This window comes from Phallusia mammillata, chromosome 4 (genome assembly GCF_965637545.1).
Source record: "Phallusia mammillata chromosome 4, kaPhaMamm4.hap1.1, whole genome shotgun sequence".
Taxonomy (NCBI): Eukaryota; Metazoa; Chordata; class Ascidiacea; order Phlebobranchia; family Ascidiidae; genus Phallusia; species Phallusia mammillata.
In genome coordinates, this window is record NC_137255.1 from 18,523,762 (window position 1) to 18,539,778 (window position 16,017).

Below are 16,017 nucleotides of genomic sequence, written 5' to 3' on the forward strand. Positions count from 1 at the left end.
CATTTTAGGCATTTTTACTAGCCGCCTGTATAGTAAGTGTTGAATAAAATGTCTTGGTTTGAACGGGATCACTGCTACACCAAACATTGGTCTGAAGAGCGTTTAAAGGACTCTAGCCGAATAATTCCGGTAAAAACAGTTTTGACTCCCTGCCAACTGTTTGGAGCTACAAGCCAAATCAGGTAAGAACTATCTTGTTTTGATAAATCAAATATAAAACAAACAATTTTGTATGCCCCAAAGGCCCAAAAGCTCAAAGCATTGCTCATAAATTGTAAGGCATACATTTTTACATGAACATGAGTAATGTTCACCTTATACAGAATGTAGTGTCTCAACTTTTACCATATTTTTGGCATTTGCATTTATCACATGTACGTTTTATTCAAATACATAAAGTATACTACTATATGTTTGTTACTTTGTTTATATTACTTTTACAATTTAGCTTTTATGTCACTTTTGTGTAGTTTGTAAGGGAACATACCAGTATTTTGGCAATGTAATACACTACATCAGGGGTGGGGAACCTTTTTGTTTGTGAAGGCCGCCAAACGGTTTATCGACACTCGTTCAGGCCGCACAGACTATTTCTCAGACCAAGGACAGTGGCCTTCAAACTTTTTGACCTACAGAATGGTTGATGTGCTATTGGACTTACGGTCCAAGCTAAATAAAATTCGTCACTACATTCTCTCCCTCACTACCACATTCAGGATTTTATTAGCATAAAAACTCGCTTGTTTATCAATATCAATCTAAGAGCAGCTTGTGACATCACAGACGAGTTTAAGACATTCGATTATGCACAAACAATTGTTCTTTTGCAACACAAGTAGGATTGTAGAACCTTGGTCTCTTGGCAGTTCTGCGGATATCGCTTTGTGTACCTTTATGCAAACATTTGGCTCTTGTTTCAAAACCGCTGCCCTAGAACCAATCAAATAGTAATGTGGAATAAAGGTAAAAAATACGTTTCTGTCTAGTTTTTAGCGCCTGGTGCAGTGTGTATTATCAACATCCTAAATTGTATTCTGACATCGAAGGCCGCACTTAGTGCCCTAAAAGGCCGCATGCGGCCTTTAGGCCGCAGGTCCCCCACCCCTGCACTACATCATATACAACTTTTGTTTCATCCCATGCATTTACTATTGCAGACCAAACAAGAACTCTGACCAGAATGATTCCGATTCGGACAGTGAGGTAAATATCCTGGGTGCAAAGAAACTATTATTTTAGTTCAAGTTGTTTTGGAAACAATAGTTTGTGTTTTTTTGTCCAGATTGATGTGGACACATGCGACGAAAATCCCAACACAATTGGCTCATCATCTTGGCATTGTGCTGACCAGAAAGCTCGAATGCAAATGAATGAATGTGAAAGACATGCCATTGCCACAGCAAACAAAAGCTTTGCACTACATGACCAAGAGCTTGTGTGGGAAGATACAATAAACAAGTATGGCCCAATGCTGCTATATGTGTATATATACTTAAACTGTGCATTTGAATTATTGTTTTGTTTAGGTCTTCTTGGGGTATCATGGAGATGAAATTGTTTAATCGTGTAGTAAGCATCTTGCAGAGTGAGAAAATGGCAAGGCTGGCTTACAAAGGGGTGTGTATGTTGAAAATATGTTCCTTGTTCTTTTACCTTAAGTCAGTGGTCCCCAACTGCATAGGAATTTTAAAACTTGAGAGAAGGAATGTACTTTATTTAGCATGTGGTTGGAATAGACACTTAAAGTCTGGGAAATATTACCTGTGAGGTTGATAAATGGCCCAATTTTAAATGATTTTTTATGGTTTAGAATCCACTATGTAGGATATTAGTGGGGAATGAAAATATTTTAAATTTTGAAGGGAGGAATTTGTTGAAAAATCAAGAAAACACTGTCTTAACTATTGTCTTCTTTTCAACAGAACAGTGATGAAATAGTGTTGCGGCGACTTTCAGTTGACCGGTCAGCAGCTCGACTTCGCAGTGCACTGACCAGTGTTGGTTGGTCACTCAAACTGACTCAGTGGTTACATTTACTGCTTATTGAAAAACTGCCCACAACTTTACTATCCATTTATTTAGACATCATGCAAACACTAAGATCAATGGTAAGTTGTTGTTAGTTTGTTTATTTATAAGTTTGTCTGCTATAGTTTTTTTGAAACTTATATTCTGTAACTCACACAATAACTAGGTAATTTAAAACTGTAGTTTCTGTAATAAGAGTTTTTAAAATGTTATAGGTGCCAGCATTGGTAGAAAGAATGATTATGCCTTCTCGTGACACTGGTACTGGGGCTAGTGAAAGACTCGGTATTCTCTTAAAAAGACCATGGGATCCTGCAGTTACAGCAGTGGTTTCAAATATGAAACAGGTTACTTTCTGAACCTTTACCATTTGTTTTTGTTACATTGAGTGTTTTGAAATATTTACTATGTTTTGCAGCAAATGAACCTTGGCCACTCCATTCTGTTTATTGTGGTGCAGTGTACTGTAATGCAATCATCAATGCCTGTTACTTCTCGACGTTTGAGATTTTGGAATTCATTGCTCAGTCAGATAGGAAAAGTAAGATTTTGTACTTTTAATATACAAATGTTTATGCAGAAAAAGTAAAAAAAAAAAAAAAAAAAAAAAAAAAAAAAATTTAACAAAATGTAGCTGCTAATAAAGCTTTTTCCATCAGGTTTTGTTCAAGAATGCTTTTTATGCAGGTAATTCAAACTGGATCTACAAGTGATGAGACTGACAACATGGCGGAAAAACTGAAGTGGAGTGTACATGATTTGGCGGGGCAGACTTTAAACAACATTCGCAAAAGAATCCGTGAACTTTCTGCAAAGCATCCAACAAGAAAGATTGTATTGCTAGGCTGGCACACAGCCAGTTTGTTAAACTGCCATGTAAGTTAATGTAAAGCACGAAAATGTTTTTTACCACAGTCATTAATGATAGATGTTTTCTACTGGGTATGTTTTTATGATTAATTTACCACTAAATAATAAATTATAAATATAATGTGATGAGCAGAATCACTGAAAATCATTTATGTAAGGTCAAATATCCCTCACTTAGTTTGACGATTTATGGTGTATCTGGGAGTTCCAATAGTTGTTACATGCTGCACTTCATAAATGTGTTTTATTTTTCACAGGCTTGCCTTAAAGAAAAAGTTGCAGCTGTTGTCTGTTTGGGATTTCCTTTGTACACCATGTTTGGGGAACGTGGGGTGAGATGTTTTAGCTTTTTCAGAAAATTCACAACATTTGGATAATTGGGTTCATCTCAGAAATGTTTACATGTGTGTGCAATTTCCAGACAATCGATGACGTATTGTGTGACATCACAACGCCGATGCTTTTCGTGGTCGGCGACCGAGCGATGTCATGCCGCGTGAGCGATCTCGAGGACGTAAGGGAAACGTCATTTACCGAAGCTATGACGTCACTGATGGTTGTAAACGGCGCTGATGATTGGCTGAGAGTTTCGGACAACACTAAACGTCAATGTGCCGTTACCCAGTCGATGGCTGACAGGTTTGTTGGTTTGGTTTTCCAAATTCGTATTTCAATGTAAGTCCAGAAAATACTGAATAAACGTTTCGTCCATCAGGTTACATAGTTCGTTGTACAAAATACCTGATTTTAGTCCAAAGAACACGTAACGTTTTGCCCATCTTATAACTCTATCTATCCATAAAGCAGCCAATACTTTTCTGTGAAACATTTGTGACGTTTCGACCAAGGCTTTTTCTGATTGATAGCAATGGCAAAGTCGGAAATGTTTTTCGCTAAAACATTGCCACATTCTTCAAAAAGGCATAAAGCTATGGTCAGGGCTAGGTAGTTGGTCCATCCGATTTTAACAAAAACTGAATAAGATGTGCCCATTTTGGCATTTTATTTAATGACAACTTTCTGGCAGGAAAATTTTGGAATGTATATGCGAGTTTCTACACACGATATTCGCCACCGAACAAGCTGATCGTACCGAGGTATGTAAACTTTGTTTTAAACACAGTTAACTACTGTTCTGTACTGCAAGATAATTTTGAACTTTTTTCAGGGTGGAGTTTGTCGGAAAAAATCGTCAAGTTTTATGGGTAAGTTTTACTGAAATTAATACCTTTGTCTTTCTAAATTAAAATAAACTAACTATACGAATAAAATAATGTAATATTTGCTGTAGGAGACGAACACTTGGCGAAAAGACTCAAGTTTGGCCATGAACGCGGCAACACACCAGAGGTACTACAAAATGGGCGATTAGACTTTTAGATTTAGCTATACAGAACCCTTTTTAACTACAACTTTAAATATTTTGCAGCGCATGTTAACGGGGAAAAGACATCACAGTTACACGGAATTTGCGGATACTCAAGGTTAGTGGGTTTTTCGTATGTTAGGCGTGGTTTTAATGTATGTTTTGCCATAATGCCGGAATATTATGTGTTTTAGCCAAGAGACACAGATCCTCGTCTCCTATGTCTCGGCATTATCCGTCGTCGTCTTCCCAGCTCGATGACTTCTTAATCAACCAAAATGACGAAGGTAATTGCTTAAACAAAAGTGGTCAATAGCACCCTTGACTCTATTACGTGTGCAGCAGGAAAGACGTCATAAATGACATCATTAAACTTGACAAACACGTTTTCTTTTTAATTAAATATTTAAATTTTTTATGTTGTTTTGCAGGGGTAAGTGGTCAGTTGCATGGTCTTTCGTTCAACCTTCAAACTGGCTCCATTAGCGGTCTCACTGCTATGCCTGGCGCGCATGGAGACGAGGTTCAAAGGTCATACGGCAAAGGTCACGACAGACTCGAGGGTCGTGACGCCGCTGGTGGCTCGTCCCGCAGCATTACCATCGACCTGACCAAGGTAAGTGATTCATTTAATCATAAACATTACTGCCAAGGTGCTGGTGTATATAGAATACATCGTTTAGACGTTTCAACAATCTCTGTTGTCATCATCAGTGTAGGTTGTCAATCAAGCTGTAGAACACGGTATATAAAGCACTAAGGAAAAAAAGGTAAAAGCCAGATGTGTAAAGTGACGTCACAGACGATAACAGGGAACTGAACGATGTATATTCGTCTGAACGTCTGAACGATGTATTCTATATACACCAGCACCTTGGCAGTAATGTTTATGATTAAATTACTTTTCAAGTCCGTGTATAGTGTTCCTAGGTAAGTGATTCATATTACCTGACTTTTGATTTCAAAGTAGCAATTTCAGTGAGGGTTAGGAGATTTTTTAATTTATATGCTTTTAAGACTCGTGAAGCCAGTGGTCTTAACGTGTGTGTAAATACTCTCAGGGGGCAATTACGTTATCGTTTTAAGTTGCATGACGTTATTCTTATGGAAAGTCATAGTTGGTGCAAATAGTTTTTGCGTTGTGGTTAAATTAATCTGGTTGCTCACAGTGGGAAAATTAATTCTGGTTGTCTAAGGCAGGCAACAAATATGAAATAAAAACTTAAATAACCATTGGTTTAAGTTGTGCTTGATTAAATTGAAATGTATCATTGGCCAAAACCCTTTTTTTGAAATTGTTGTGCAGGATCCCAACGCCCAGTTGTCATCTGCTCTGTCTCGTCGTAAATCGCAGTTACTCCAGCCAACAGAAAAACAGACCGAAGCGGCGATTGCGGCGATACTCGGTGGCGATAAAAGCGACGACGCTGCAACTTCTCACACAGCCGTTATGTCTCCATCGGCCGACCTACGCAGGTAGAACTTGGATTTTAAACTGTGGCTCTTAAACCTTTAAATCTTCTGGAATAACTTGTTGGAAACCATTTTCGTGCGACACACTTCGTAGGGTAAAACGTAAAAAGATGTTTCGAAAGACATATTTTGCAACTAAGTATTGTACATAAAATAATAAAATCAAGACCAATGGGGCTTCTAGCATTGTCATGCACGCCAGCATTTTGTTATCAAGTCCTAAAACTTAATGGATCCGCCAAACAATAGTTTTCCGCCACTCTTGAAAATCTCTCGAAACGCACTAGTGTAATGTTGCACACAGTGTACGAATGTTTTATATAAGTAAGTTACTTTTTCAGGTTTGCCAAGCCCACCCCGACGGAATCCGATCCACCTGCCGTGTCATTGCCAGCCCCACAACCTGTGAAAAGTGGCATGCACTCTGGCAGCCTCACCTTGAATTTAGGTAAGTTCAAGTTGAAATCATGGCGCCCCAAATTTTGTAGAAATTTTTGTACAGTCCATTTCCATCGTAGATGGGCAGAGCCGAGCAGTACTCAGTGTGCTAAGCGTTTGTTAGGCCCGGTTCAGCCTTAGGGTAAAAAACAGAAAAAAAATTGGGCCGGCATTCACACTCTGCCTCGTTTGTACCGCAGTTTTACCAACTTTCGAATCGAATTTGGTATTTAAAAAAAAAACGGCTTCGGGCCCAACCTTTACGTTGTTGTCATTGCAATTTTCGGAACTGTATGAGACGTTTTTTAGGTTAAAAAGTATGTTGCCTTATAACCTGAACTGGAACATAACGCGATTTAATATATTTCTATTATTTAGGTGCTTCAAACCCAATGGCTTCCATCAATCTTATCAAACCAGGTATGTAATAATGCTTTTCCTGTCTATTGAAAGTTTGGAAAAAAGTAATTTTCTTCGACACAAACCAAACGTACATGCACCTTTACCTGGTTTTGTGCCAAAAGAGTTTTTCTTTAAGTTGCATTTTGTTCTTAGATCCTCCCACCAGCCGGAAAATGGTGAATCAAGGACCGGTGGCTTTCTCGCGATCGCAATCGTTCAGCGTCGACCAATCACGATCCGTTCTGGCTTCGAGAAGTAGACGCGACGACCGCGAGACTCAGCAAGCCACTGCGATACTGGAACAGCTGACAAGTAACCTGGACACCGGAGTCGGCTCTCGGTCGCCCTCTCCTGACCAGTTCTTGACGTCGACCGGAAAGAAAATGCAAGGTTGGTTTGTTTTAAGTTTGAAACTTAAATGCGCATGACGAGTGGATCCATCATTAGAAAAATGAACGGTTTCATAATTATTCCACTCTTTGTTGCATTATGTTTCGAAGTTGTAATAAACCGTTTTGATGTTCCTATTTGGGCAAATCGTTACAAAAGGCAAATTTATTTTTGTATTTTGTAAGGTGTGTGCTGGTTTTCCGTTATTTTATTGTCCAATAGTTTTGTTACATCACACATGCATGCGAATTTCATTCAAGTTTTAAAATGAGATAACCAAGTAAATAGGATAAAAGATTAAAAACTGAAACTATTTTAAAAATTTGGGTTAAGCTATGTATAACGGGGAGAGGTTACCACCCTTTGGCCGCTATTTTTAGTAATTGCGTTATGAATGGCTGCGGTTTGGCACTCCAATGATTAGGGCAGTGGACCGTTGTTGAATAATAGAATTCCCCGTAATTTTTCGTCCCAGAATGTTTGCAGCTGCCGGAACCAAAACTTTACTCGAAAACTAATCAACCGTAAAGTTCGTTCATTCGTTTCCTCAAACGTCAAATTAATTGTGTGTTTTTCCGGTGTTCTGAAACAAAGTCGAAAAAATCACTTTGGTCAAATGCGCAAATTTAACTCAACGGAAAAGCTCGTGTTGTGGGTTTCCCTCATAGTTTACGAGAAAGGGCACATGCAGTAGTTTGACCTTACCCTATTTTGTTGAAACCTTTTGGTCAGGACAAATTTGTCTATATATGCTATTCTGCCGTCGTTTGGTAAAACCTAGTAACTGCAATTTTCAAGTTTTCGAGAAAAAGCACAAAACGCGTTTGATGTTGGTTAGCATCCAAAAATATTTTTTTTGTCTACCTGTTTGGTGTTTTTCACAAACATGTTACAGTAAAAATTTTTTGCCATACCTACAGTTCACGACATATTGTTAGTTTGTTTATTATCCATGAAAAAACGATATACTAGGTTTTACCGGATAAGAAATGCAAAACTAACTAAAATATAATTTGGAAAAGTCTAGGCTCAGAACAATAGATGGATTTTTTTTGCTTTATCACCTTCACAAATCAAACAGAAGCTTTTTATTTTTTTCATAAACTGTGTTATTACATTTAAGTCACCAATTTTCAAGCTGTTTGAAGAATGCTGGAGTACAAATGTTCAGTCAAAAACCTTTTATTAGCAATAGCAACATGCTAGTGCTGAGGACCAATAAAAAGTATATTTGTTCAACAACATCACAAGCACATGGCAAAGATACTTTTACAAAACATGTCATAAACTTTTGTGAGTTCTTGATGTGGTTAACTTACCATGCTACAAAAGTCTAACATGAAAACATCAAGCAGTTTAACCATCAATTGATTGGCACCCAAAAAGATGCTTTTACATAACAAATAAAAACATATAACATCTAGAAAGGTAGCTTCTTTATGTATGTTTTATTTACAGATTTACTAAACACATGTCATTTTTTCTTACAACAGCATGTTGTCGCAAAACTGGTAAATATAGTTTGTTAAACTACAAAATCTAGTTTCATTGTTTGTTTAATATGGCTACCACACAAGGAAAGTTAATCTTGGACCTTTTAAAGAAAGAAAAAAAAGAATAAAGCTCCATGCAGCTTTCAGTAATTTTGGAAAAAAGGCTTGTTTGCCTTAAAAAGGTTTTGTCAATATTATTTTTTCATTGTTAAATTGTCATATATTTACAAAACTAGTCAAAAAGAGAGGAAAAATACACTATCAATCCAGATTTGCACCATTTCGTATGTTCAGTTATAAACAATCAGTTTTTATTCCCAAATTTGTTTATATAAAACACTTTGCAAACTGTGAGCTTGGCACCACAGCAACCAGGCAGTTCAGACAGCAGCAGGATATCTTTGCTCCAACATTGCAGTTTTATGAATAGTGCCCTTCATATATTTCCTTCTTCCAGCAAAGTCCTGCGACCAGCAGTTTTTATAATATTTTTAGACATGAAAACTTATCAATATTAATAAAACATTGGAATGGTTAACTTTGAGATGAGCAAACTTAAACAATTATGTTTATCTGTTTGTGAACATTTATATTTTATAAGCTAAAAATCATCATTAACCTTTAACAACATAAATTAACATCATGCAAGGTTTCAAGCGTGAAAGAAAAATACCTTTAATAGGTTCAGCATGTAAACTTTCAAGCTTAGATGAAATTATAACATATGGATTTTCTTTGGTTAAACTATCTGAATCTTGGTCCAGTGGCACAATTCTTCCTAACCAAGAACTGTCATTTTGGAGCTGAAATAGTTTTGAATCCTGATCATTTGATGAGTTAAATGATGCTCAGTAGTCATGTCAGATAAGACTACAAATGACAACAACTACTCACGTTATGATTAATATCATCCACACTTGCGGTTTTAATTTCAGCACAATAATCTGTTTCTTAGTCTGATTCTGAGCCAAATCTATGTGTTATTTTTTGCTTATGGCTATGATGCTGAAATCAAAGTGTACTTACATGAACTATAATATTTCAAACTTTTATTCTCTTGGACATTAACAATGTGTTTCTCATCTCAACTTAAATTTCTACCTTAATGCCTTCAGAAGTGTAACCTGGCAAGCAAGTTTCTTAATCCAAACTACCTGGAAACTGGAGCTTCATTCTTTGTTTTTCTTTGAAGGGCCAAGATTAGTTTTCCTCTTGTGGTAGCCATATTAAACAAACACTGAAACTGGATGGTATAGTTACAGCTAAACAAACTTAAAATACCGGTATTTACTTAATAGCAAACAAAACTAAATCACAACGCCAATAGATATGTAAGCAAGGCGACAACACGCAGCTGTCAGAAAAAAGTTGTCACGTGACGAACTCGACCGTCATGATTGGTCAAACAGCAATACTAGGTTTTGCCAAATACTTTTAGCGTTGTGTTTCACTTACTAGGGTTTTTTAACCGTAAATATATCAATAACTATATATCTTTCAAATTCCAAATTTTAACACAGAAAACTAGCCAACATTAAGTAACCATTCCACTAAAAAAACGCATTTTGAAAAATATGTCGCTTACTAGGTTTTTCCAAAAGACGGCAGTATTGCTGCCAGGTATAAAATGAAAAAAGAGTATTGCTTTTTTAATACAATTTTATTATAAATAGTCGACGTCCCATCCGACACACCTTTGTTAGGAAGATCTTTCTAAAGTTTTACACACTTTGGTTAGGCATGCGTAACATTAACCCTGTTCAAAGTTTACATAGACCCTATAGGTAACCGAAAAAATGGCTTTTACTTGTGTGTTATTGTAATGGCAGCAGGCTTGGAACCACGTATATAAAGGGTCATGGCGCATATAAAAATACTGAATAGCCACTCCCTGTCGGTTTTGCCCGTAAACTATCTCAGCGGTTTCAGTCAGTTAATTTGATGTGTTTGCACAATGTCATGGCGCGAGTTTGTTGGCAAGCAGAAGTGCGCCGGCTGTCTTCCCGGGCCGTTTCAACCTCCCGTCTCGGGTGAGCAGAGTTAAACTTTCAACCCCGGCTTGGGGTTTCGGTCGAGTCGCTCCGTGACGACCTCTTGTGGCGCTAAATAAACACCGTCTGTATTTGGTAAATATCGCCTCAGGATTTAAAAGCAATTACCAAAAAACTGTGACATACCGTAGGTAAACAGAGTACATGACGTTATCTTTAAAAAAAGTATACTGTTACCTTAAAGCAGGGGTTCTCAACCAGGGGTGCCAGCACCCCCAAGGGGTGCGAGAACTGTTCCTAGGGGGTGCGGGGGTGCTGTATCCTTAAGGTTGGTTAGGTCTATTCTATATAAATACAAAAACCCAGGGGGTGCGAAAATGGGTTGGTGATTTGAAAGGGGTGCAGCAAGGAAAAAAGGTTAAGAACCACTGCCTCAAAGGTTTCTTAAAAACTTGTAAAATACTTAAATTTTACACACTCCAACAATCTTAAATGTTAGCATCAGGTTTCATATCTGCGAGAAACTGTTCTTTTTTATTCAAACAATGTTTTTTAACGTTGCTTTCATACAGCGAGCTTTATTAAAAATATCGGAACTTAAACCACTTTAGACACTATAACAAGTGAGTTTGTTTTCGCAGGAATGTCGTCGAACGTTCGCCGTCGCAGCAGCTTCGACTCAATCGGAGCTCGAACCACAACCACCCGCACGCCTACCACTAAGGGGCGCAGTCGGGTCTACAAGCAAAAGTCGCGTCCTCTCAATCCAACGACCACTCCAGCCCCGGCGAGCGTATCACTGTCCAAGAGCAAACCTTCCGTAGTCAGGTAAACACTTTTACGCTTACAGCGCTTAAACAAACCTATCTAGGGTTAGTGTAAATGCAAGGTGAGTCTAAATTATGATCGATACCTTAACATCGAACCTGAACTCTTCACTGCTTACCTGATGAGTCTTTTGTGTGCTTGCGGTCGAGAGTTAATTGTGTTTCTGTGGCCAGCTAAGCGTCAAACCGACACGCGCGTGTTTATCAAGATTAGTTACACTCGCTTGTTCTGCTGCAGTGCGCTATGTGCAATATACGTACTGGAATTGCAACTGCTGTTGTATTGGGTTGTAAAAAAATGAAACTGTGTTTAGGATGAAATAAATGCGCAAATTTAGCTGGTACTGGGTTAGCTTTTGTTTGCCGTGAAACTACGTACCACGGGGAAAAGTGCGGTCCTAAAATAGTTTAAATTGTAGTGTATCGAAAGCATTGGGATTTTTTGAAATATCTTAATGGCACTGTTGTTTTGGGCCTTAGTTTGAACCCAATTACAAGGCTCGAATATAACATGCGTGATATTACTTAGCCTTAATTTAGCTCTGGGAAACTGGAAACTGGCCTGTCCCGTACATGACGCACAAACTTTATATTCTGATTTCGTGGCACTTTTTATTGTTGCGACTACAGTCAAACTTCGATACTATGCCACCTTGCTATTATGCCATCCTCGCTACTATACCATTTTTGATCATCACCAACTAAATTCAATAGAAAATATATTTACTATGCCACCCCTTACCCTTGATACTATGACACATGAGAGTACAGTATTACTGTATTAACGGTCTGGTTATGGATTGAAAATTGGGCCTTCTGACAACTTTCGGTTTGAGCTCATGATAAAACACAGAAAACACGAAAAACAAATCGTTGATTAAACAAACATGGTCATGTTAAGAGGTTTCACGGCTTTGCAGCGAGTTATGTAAATGCCGTTCTGTGCTTGTGTCACCGCAAAACTAACAGATCTTGTTTGTTCTAGGCACGATCTGTCCGTATTTTTGTAATAAATTATACTGTATACTGTAATAAATTATAATCGTATACGATTATAACACAACGTATACAACATACAACACAACGTGACATTACAGTACATTGTCACGTCACAAGGCTATGTTTGAAAACAACCCTGCTACTATGCCACTTTCTCTCGGTCCCAAAGGGTGGCATAGTATCGAAGTTTGACTGTATTTGTAATCCTTTCTATGATCTGTCAATCTCTCGTATCTGTTTAGTTTATCGCCTTACAGAACGGTGACGTAATTTGCCCAACCTATCACAGGCCACTCGACGACCCCTGTCTAATCACGCCAAGCCCTCCTGTCGAACCCTTTGGCGACCCTCGTGGCATTGAAACATGCCGTATTAGGCCGAAAATACATCGAGTTCTATGAATTCTTGCCATCTGAAAATAGCGCTACCGAAATTCCGCCACATGCTTGTCACGTGAACGGGCGATCGTCATAATAGGGTCAGTGGTTGTTTGTAAAACGCATGGGATTTTTTTTATAGAAGGCTTAAGCTGTGCGTTGTGCTCAGTTGCGATTTGCGTTGTGACGGCATTAAATGCTGTGACCCTTGTTATAGTGAAGATTAAGTATGTAATAATGTCAACTCTAATTTTAGATTTAAATGTGGCTGGATTTACAGCTTACATCGAACCGAATTAAAGTTGTATTCAGTGGCGCCTAGATAACGTTCTTGTTGATCTTATGTGGTGTATTATAATTCTTACACATATGCTTCGGCCACAAGCTACCTTAAGTACAACCATTGATGACACTTGGAATTTATCCCGTATAATACTAATAAATATTTATTGGGAATGTTTTACGCTCTTGACTATGACCCGCTTTTCCAATTTTCCTCGTTTTGAAAACCACTTAACCGCGGGAGAAGACGCGTGTCGGTCGTTCCGATTTCTTGAATATATTTCGCGCATCGCTTCTACGAATCGCTTTCATGACTCGTCTTTCACCTGCGCCGTGACCACCGTGGCCGCTTTAGTTCGCTTGAAGTTCACTCTTAATTGAGTCTTAACCGCTTAAATTAAACGGTCCTTGGTCGTCCCTGACGTGACCTTATGGGCTGACATCAAATTTTCATGTTGCTTTGGTTAATGAATTGTGAACATTATTTCGTGCGCCCTCATGCCTATCCCGGCCTTTTTCCGCACGACCGCAGATGTAAAAGGCAACAGTAACTTCAAATCATAACATACCACGCAATTATTGTATGAAAGTCGACCAAATGTAGCGATTTTCTCCTATTTTTTGTGTGCGTCGATAAGCGTTGCTATTTATATAGATGCGGTATACTAAAAAACGTGAAGATACATTCCTCTATTTGCAGATGTTTGAGCATTGAGCATCTAAGTACGTTAAATACTTTTTTTAAGCAAAATTTTGTTTAAGCAAAATGGTTGCATATTTGCCCAGAACCAACCGGCTTAAAGGCCACTTTTTAATACTCGTTTTAGTGTCAAACATCGGTCATCAAATTTCAAATTTCGCAAATATGGTTTTAAACATAAAAAACTTTCAGCACTTTTTATTTCTCGGTACATCGCGTTTCGGAATTGTTCACAGTCGGTGAATTCCTCTGCAGGTCAGCGAACGGTCGTGACCCCGCCACTATTTCTACCTCGAGCGCGGGCCAAAGTCTGTCAGCAGCAGTTTTTGGTAATCTCGCTTTTCCACGCCGCTGGGTTTCCAATTTCGGGCCCGAAGCATCGTTGCAACCTGGCCAGAAATTCGAGAGTGTTTTGCTGTAGCGCAAGGTTGATTACGTCATCCAGAACAAAAATGTATACGCCCATATGTTGGTTTTGCCCTTTACCACGTACTCTTCGCCGTGCGTCTAAAAAAGAACCTGCAGTCATGGCAAATTCTTTCTCACAAAGTTCATTTTTGTATGTTTTTGCAACGCTAGATTAGGACGGCGAAGTTTTCATTTCCACTTACTCCCAAGTTCGAATGCGTAGTCACAACAAAACTTTTATTAGTATTTGTTTTGCTTTTTCACAGATACGTTCTTACATCCTCGGGGCTCTCCGGGATCATTTCTTCCGCCTCTGGCACAACTAATAAGGTCACATTGGTCCAGGAGGCCGGACCCACAGTGTCTCCACAAATGTCCAGAGGCAGCAAACCACGACCGATCCCACTCGTATTTTCGCCCAGCGCACGAAAACCCGTTACCATGGCGACGTCTGGCTCGGTGCGGGCTCCCTCCTCAACAATGCGGGTCGTGTCACGTGACGTTTCGAAGCAGCCGACTTCTACCCAGTCATCAACACCGCTCGTTGATTTGATGCTGGGAAGCGCTGCAAGCTCGTTGGCGAAGTCATCGAAAGTTGGAGTTAAAGTTAGTTGAAAGAATTTCGTGCTTTTCAGTATTTTCCATTTCAAACATCTATTCGTAACCGCTAGTTGTATGAAAAACCAGTGCCACAGTATCTAATCAGAGAAAGCGCTGTTTTCAAATCTACAAAACATCGTAAAATGTAAAAGCCAAATTTCAGTTACAGCGTGAGAATCTTTTCTCTCATTTATTTTGGAAATACCATCTCAAAGGTTAAGGCAATAATATAAAACGGAGCAACTAATCTGTGACGTCAAGTGCATGTAATGTCACAATATTCGAAAATTTTCCTGTTTCATAACACTTGACATTTGCTAATTTCTTCCATGCCTAAAAACTATATTTTTACAGATACCACCAGGGAGCCAGGTTCCAGGGCGATCGGCAGTCATCAAACTGGACGGAGTTTCGACGCGGAAGGAAATGCAGACCGTCACAATATCGAGGCCAATCGCAAAACCCCTACAACATGGCGAGGGTGGGCCTGTGGTGTTTTTACCTGACAACGCGTTGCAAAAGAAGACACAAATTGTCCGGAGTGGGGCTACCGGGGTCTCGACTGGGACCAAGTTTCTGAGCATTGCTCGACCCCGCGCGGTGTCCACTGGCGCACCTGACGCGAAAAACGCCGCACCCGTGGCGCGTACAAAATCAGATGGGGTCGTTGAAAACCAGTTGGGCTCTGGAGTACGGATGCCAGCGCTTGTGCTTACGAAGCTCCAGGTCGACTCGCTGGAGTCTTCTACATCTCAAGCTGGAACGTCGAATCGCTCCGACAAATAAACTAGTGTCGATTTACTGCCGTAACGCTGTCGTTCGTTTCGAATAAACCTTTGTATTGTTGTCGGCGCATATCAATTTGAGTGTCGTTTGCAAGACTTTTACGACCATCAAAGTGTCACCATGTTGGCGCTCGCGGCAAGGTTGAACGTTTCTTTGTGTCACTTACGACCGGACGCCTCGTGCCATTCTGGTCAGGGCGAGCTCCTGTCGACCCATGTCAATGCACGCGTCAGTCACACGCTCGTTATGCTGCCTTGAATCTCCCCTCGCTGCCCCTGTCATTCGATGAGCGTAAAATTGAGATGTCACCTGGTGTGTGTCTGCCCGAAGGGTCGAGCTGGGGCTTAAGCGGTGGTAGTGCCATTAGAGGCTGCGACGAATTCCGCGTCTTGTTTAGAAGCGAAACAGTGCATTGCGCAGCGCTGCTTTCGACCACCGAGCCGAGTTTGGGCGACACTCGGCAGAAATCAGCGGATGAGTAACAAAGCGTGGCCTTGTTGTTTCAAGGCAGGGGTAATTAAAAAAGCAGGCCAACTATGGCGGCTTAAAACTCAGTTCAGGTGTAAGTGCAGTGAACTTTAGTTCCC

General features: G+C 39.5%; 1 protein-coding gene and 1 long non-coding RNA gene across 2 annotated transcripts; one reads left to right on the top strand and one right to left on the bottom strand.

Annotated features, from left to right (window-relative positions):
• The first annotated feature begins 8 nt into the window (after window positions 1-8).
• LOC145223375 (uncharacterized) lies at window positions 9-15,490 on the top strand. Its single transcript, XM_080089793.1, has 23 exons — window positions 9-182; window positions 1,158-1,203; window positions 1,283-1,458; window positions 1,527-1,617; window positions 1,923-2,108; window positions 2,244-2,375; window positions 2,447-2,569; window positions 2,716-2,904; window positions 3,156-3,230; window positions 3,320-3,537; window positions 3,926-3,995; window positions 4,067-4,103; window positions 4,190-4,248; window positions 4,328-4,382; window positions 4,459-4,551; window positions 4,696-4,880; window positions 5,571-5,740; window positions 6,079-6,185; window positions 6,554-6,595; window positions 6,731-6,967; window positions 11,093-11,279; window positions 14,311-14,650; window positions 14,999-15,490. Exons 1-23 carry the CDS (start codon window positions 49-51, stop codon window positions 15,428-15,430), a joined length of 3,384 nt encoding a protein of 1,127 aa, XP_079945919.1. The 5' UTR covers window positions 9-48; the 3' UTR covers window positions 15,431-15,490.
• Window positions 8,134-10,071, bottom strand: LOC145223378 (uncharacterized). Its single transcript, XR_013859471.1, has 2 exons — window positions 9,134-10,071; window positions 8,134-8,924 (listed from the first exon to the last, which is right to left on the bottom strand). It is a non-coding gene; the product is annotated as an uncharacterized LOC145223378 (long non-coding RNA).
• Window positions 15,491-16,017: the final 527 nt, after the last annotated feature.

Coding starts and splice junctions, on each gene's coding strand:
- LOC145223375 (XM_080089793.1), top strand. CDS start 49: ATGTCTTGGTTTGAACGGGATCACTGCTACACCAAACATTGGTCTGAA. Junction 1,618..1,922: donor CAAGGCTGGCTTACAAAGGG/GTGTGTATGTTG, acceptor TCTTTTCAACAG/AACAGTGATGAAATAGTGTT. Junction 4,249..4,327: donor AACGCGGCAACACACCAGAG/GTACTACAAAAT, acceptor AATATTTTGCAG/CGCATGTTAACGGGGAAAAG.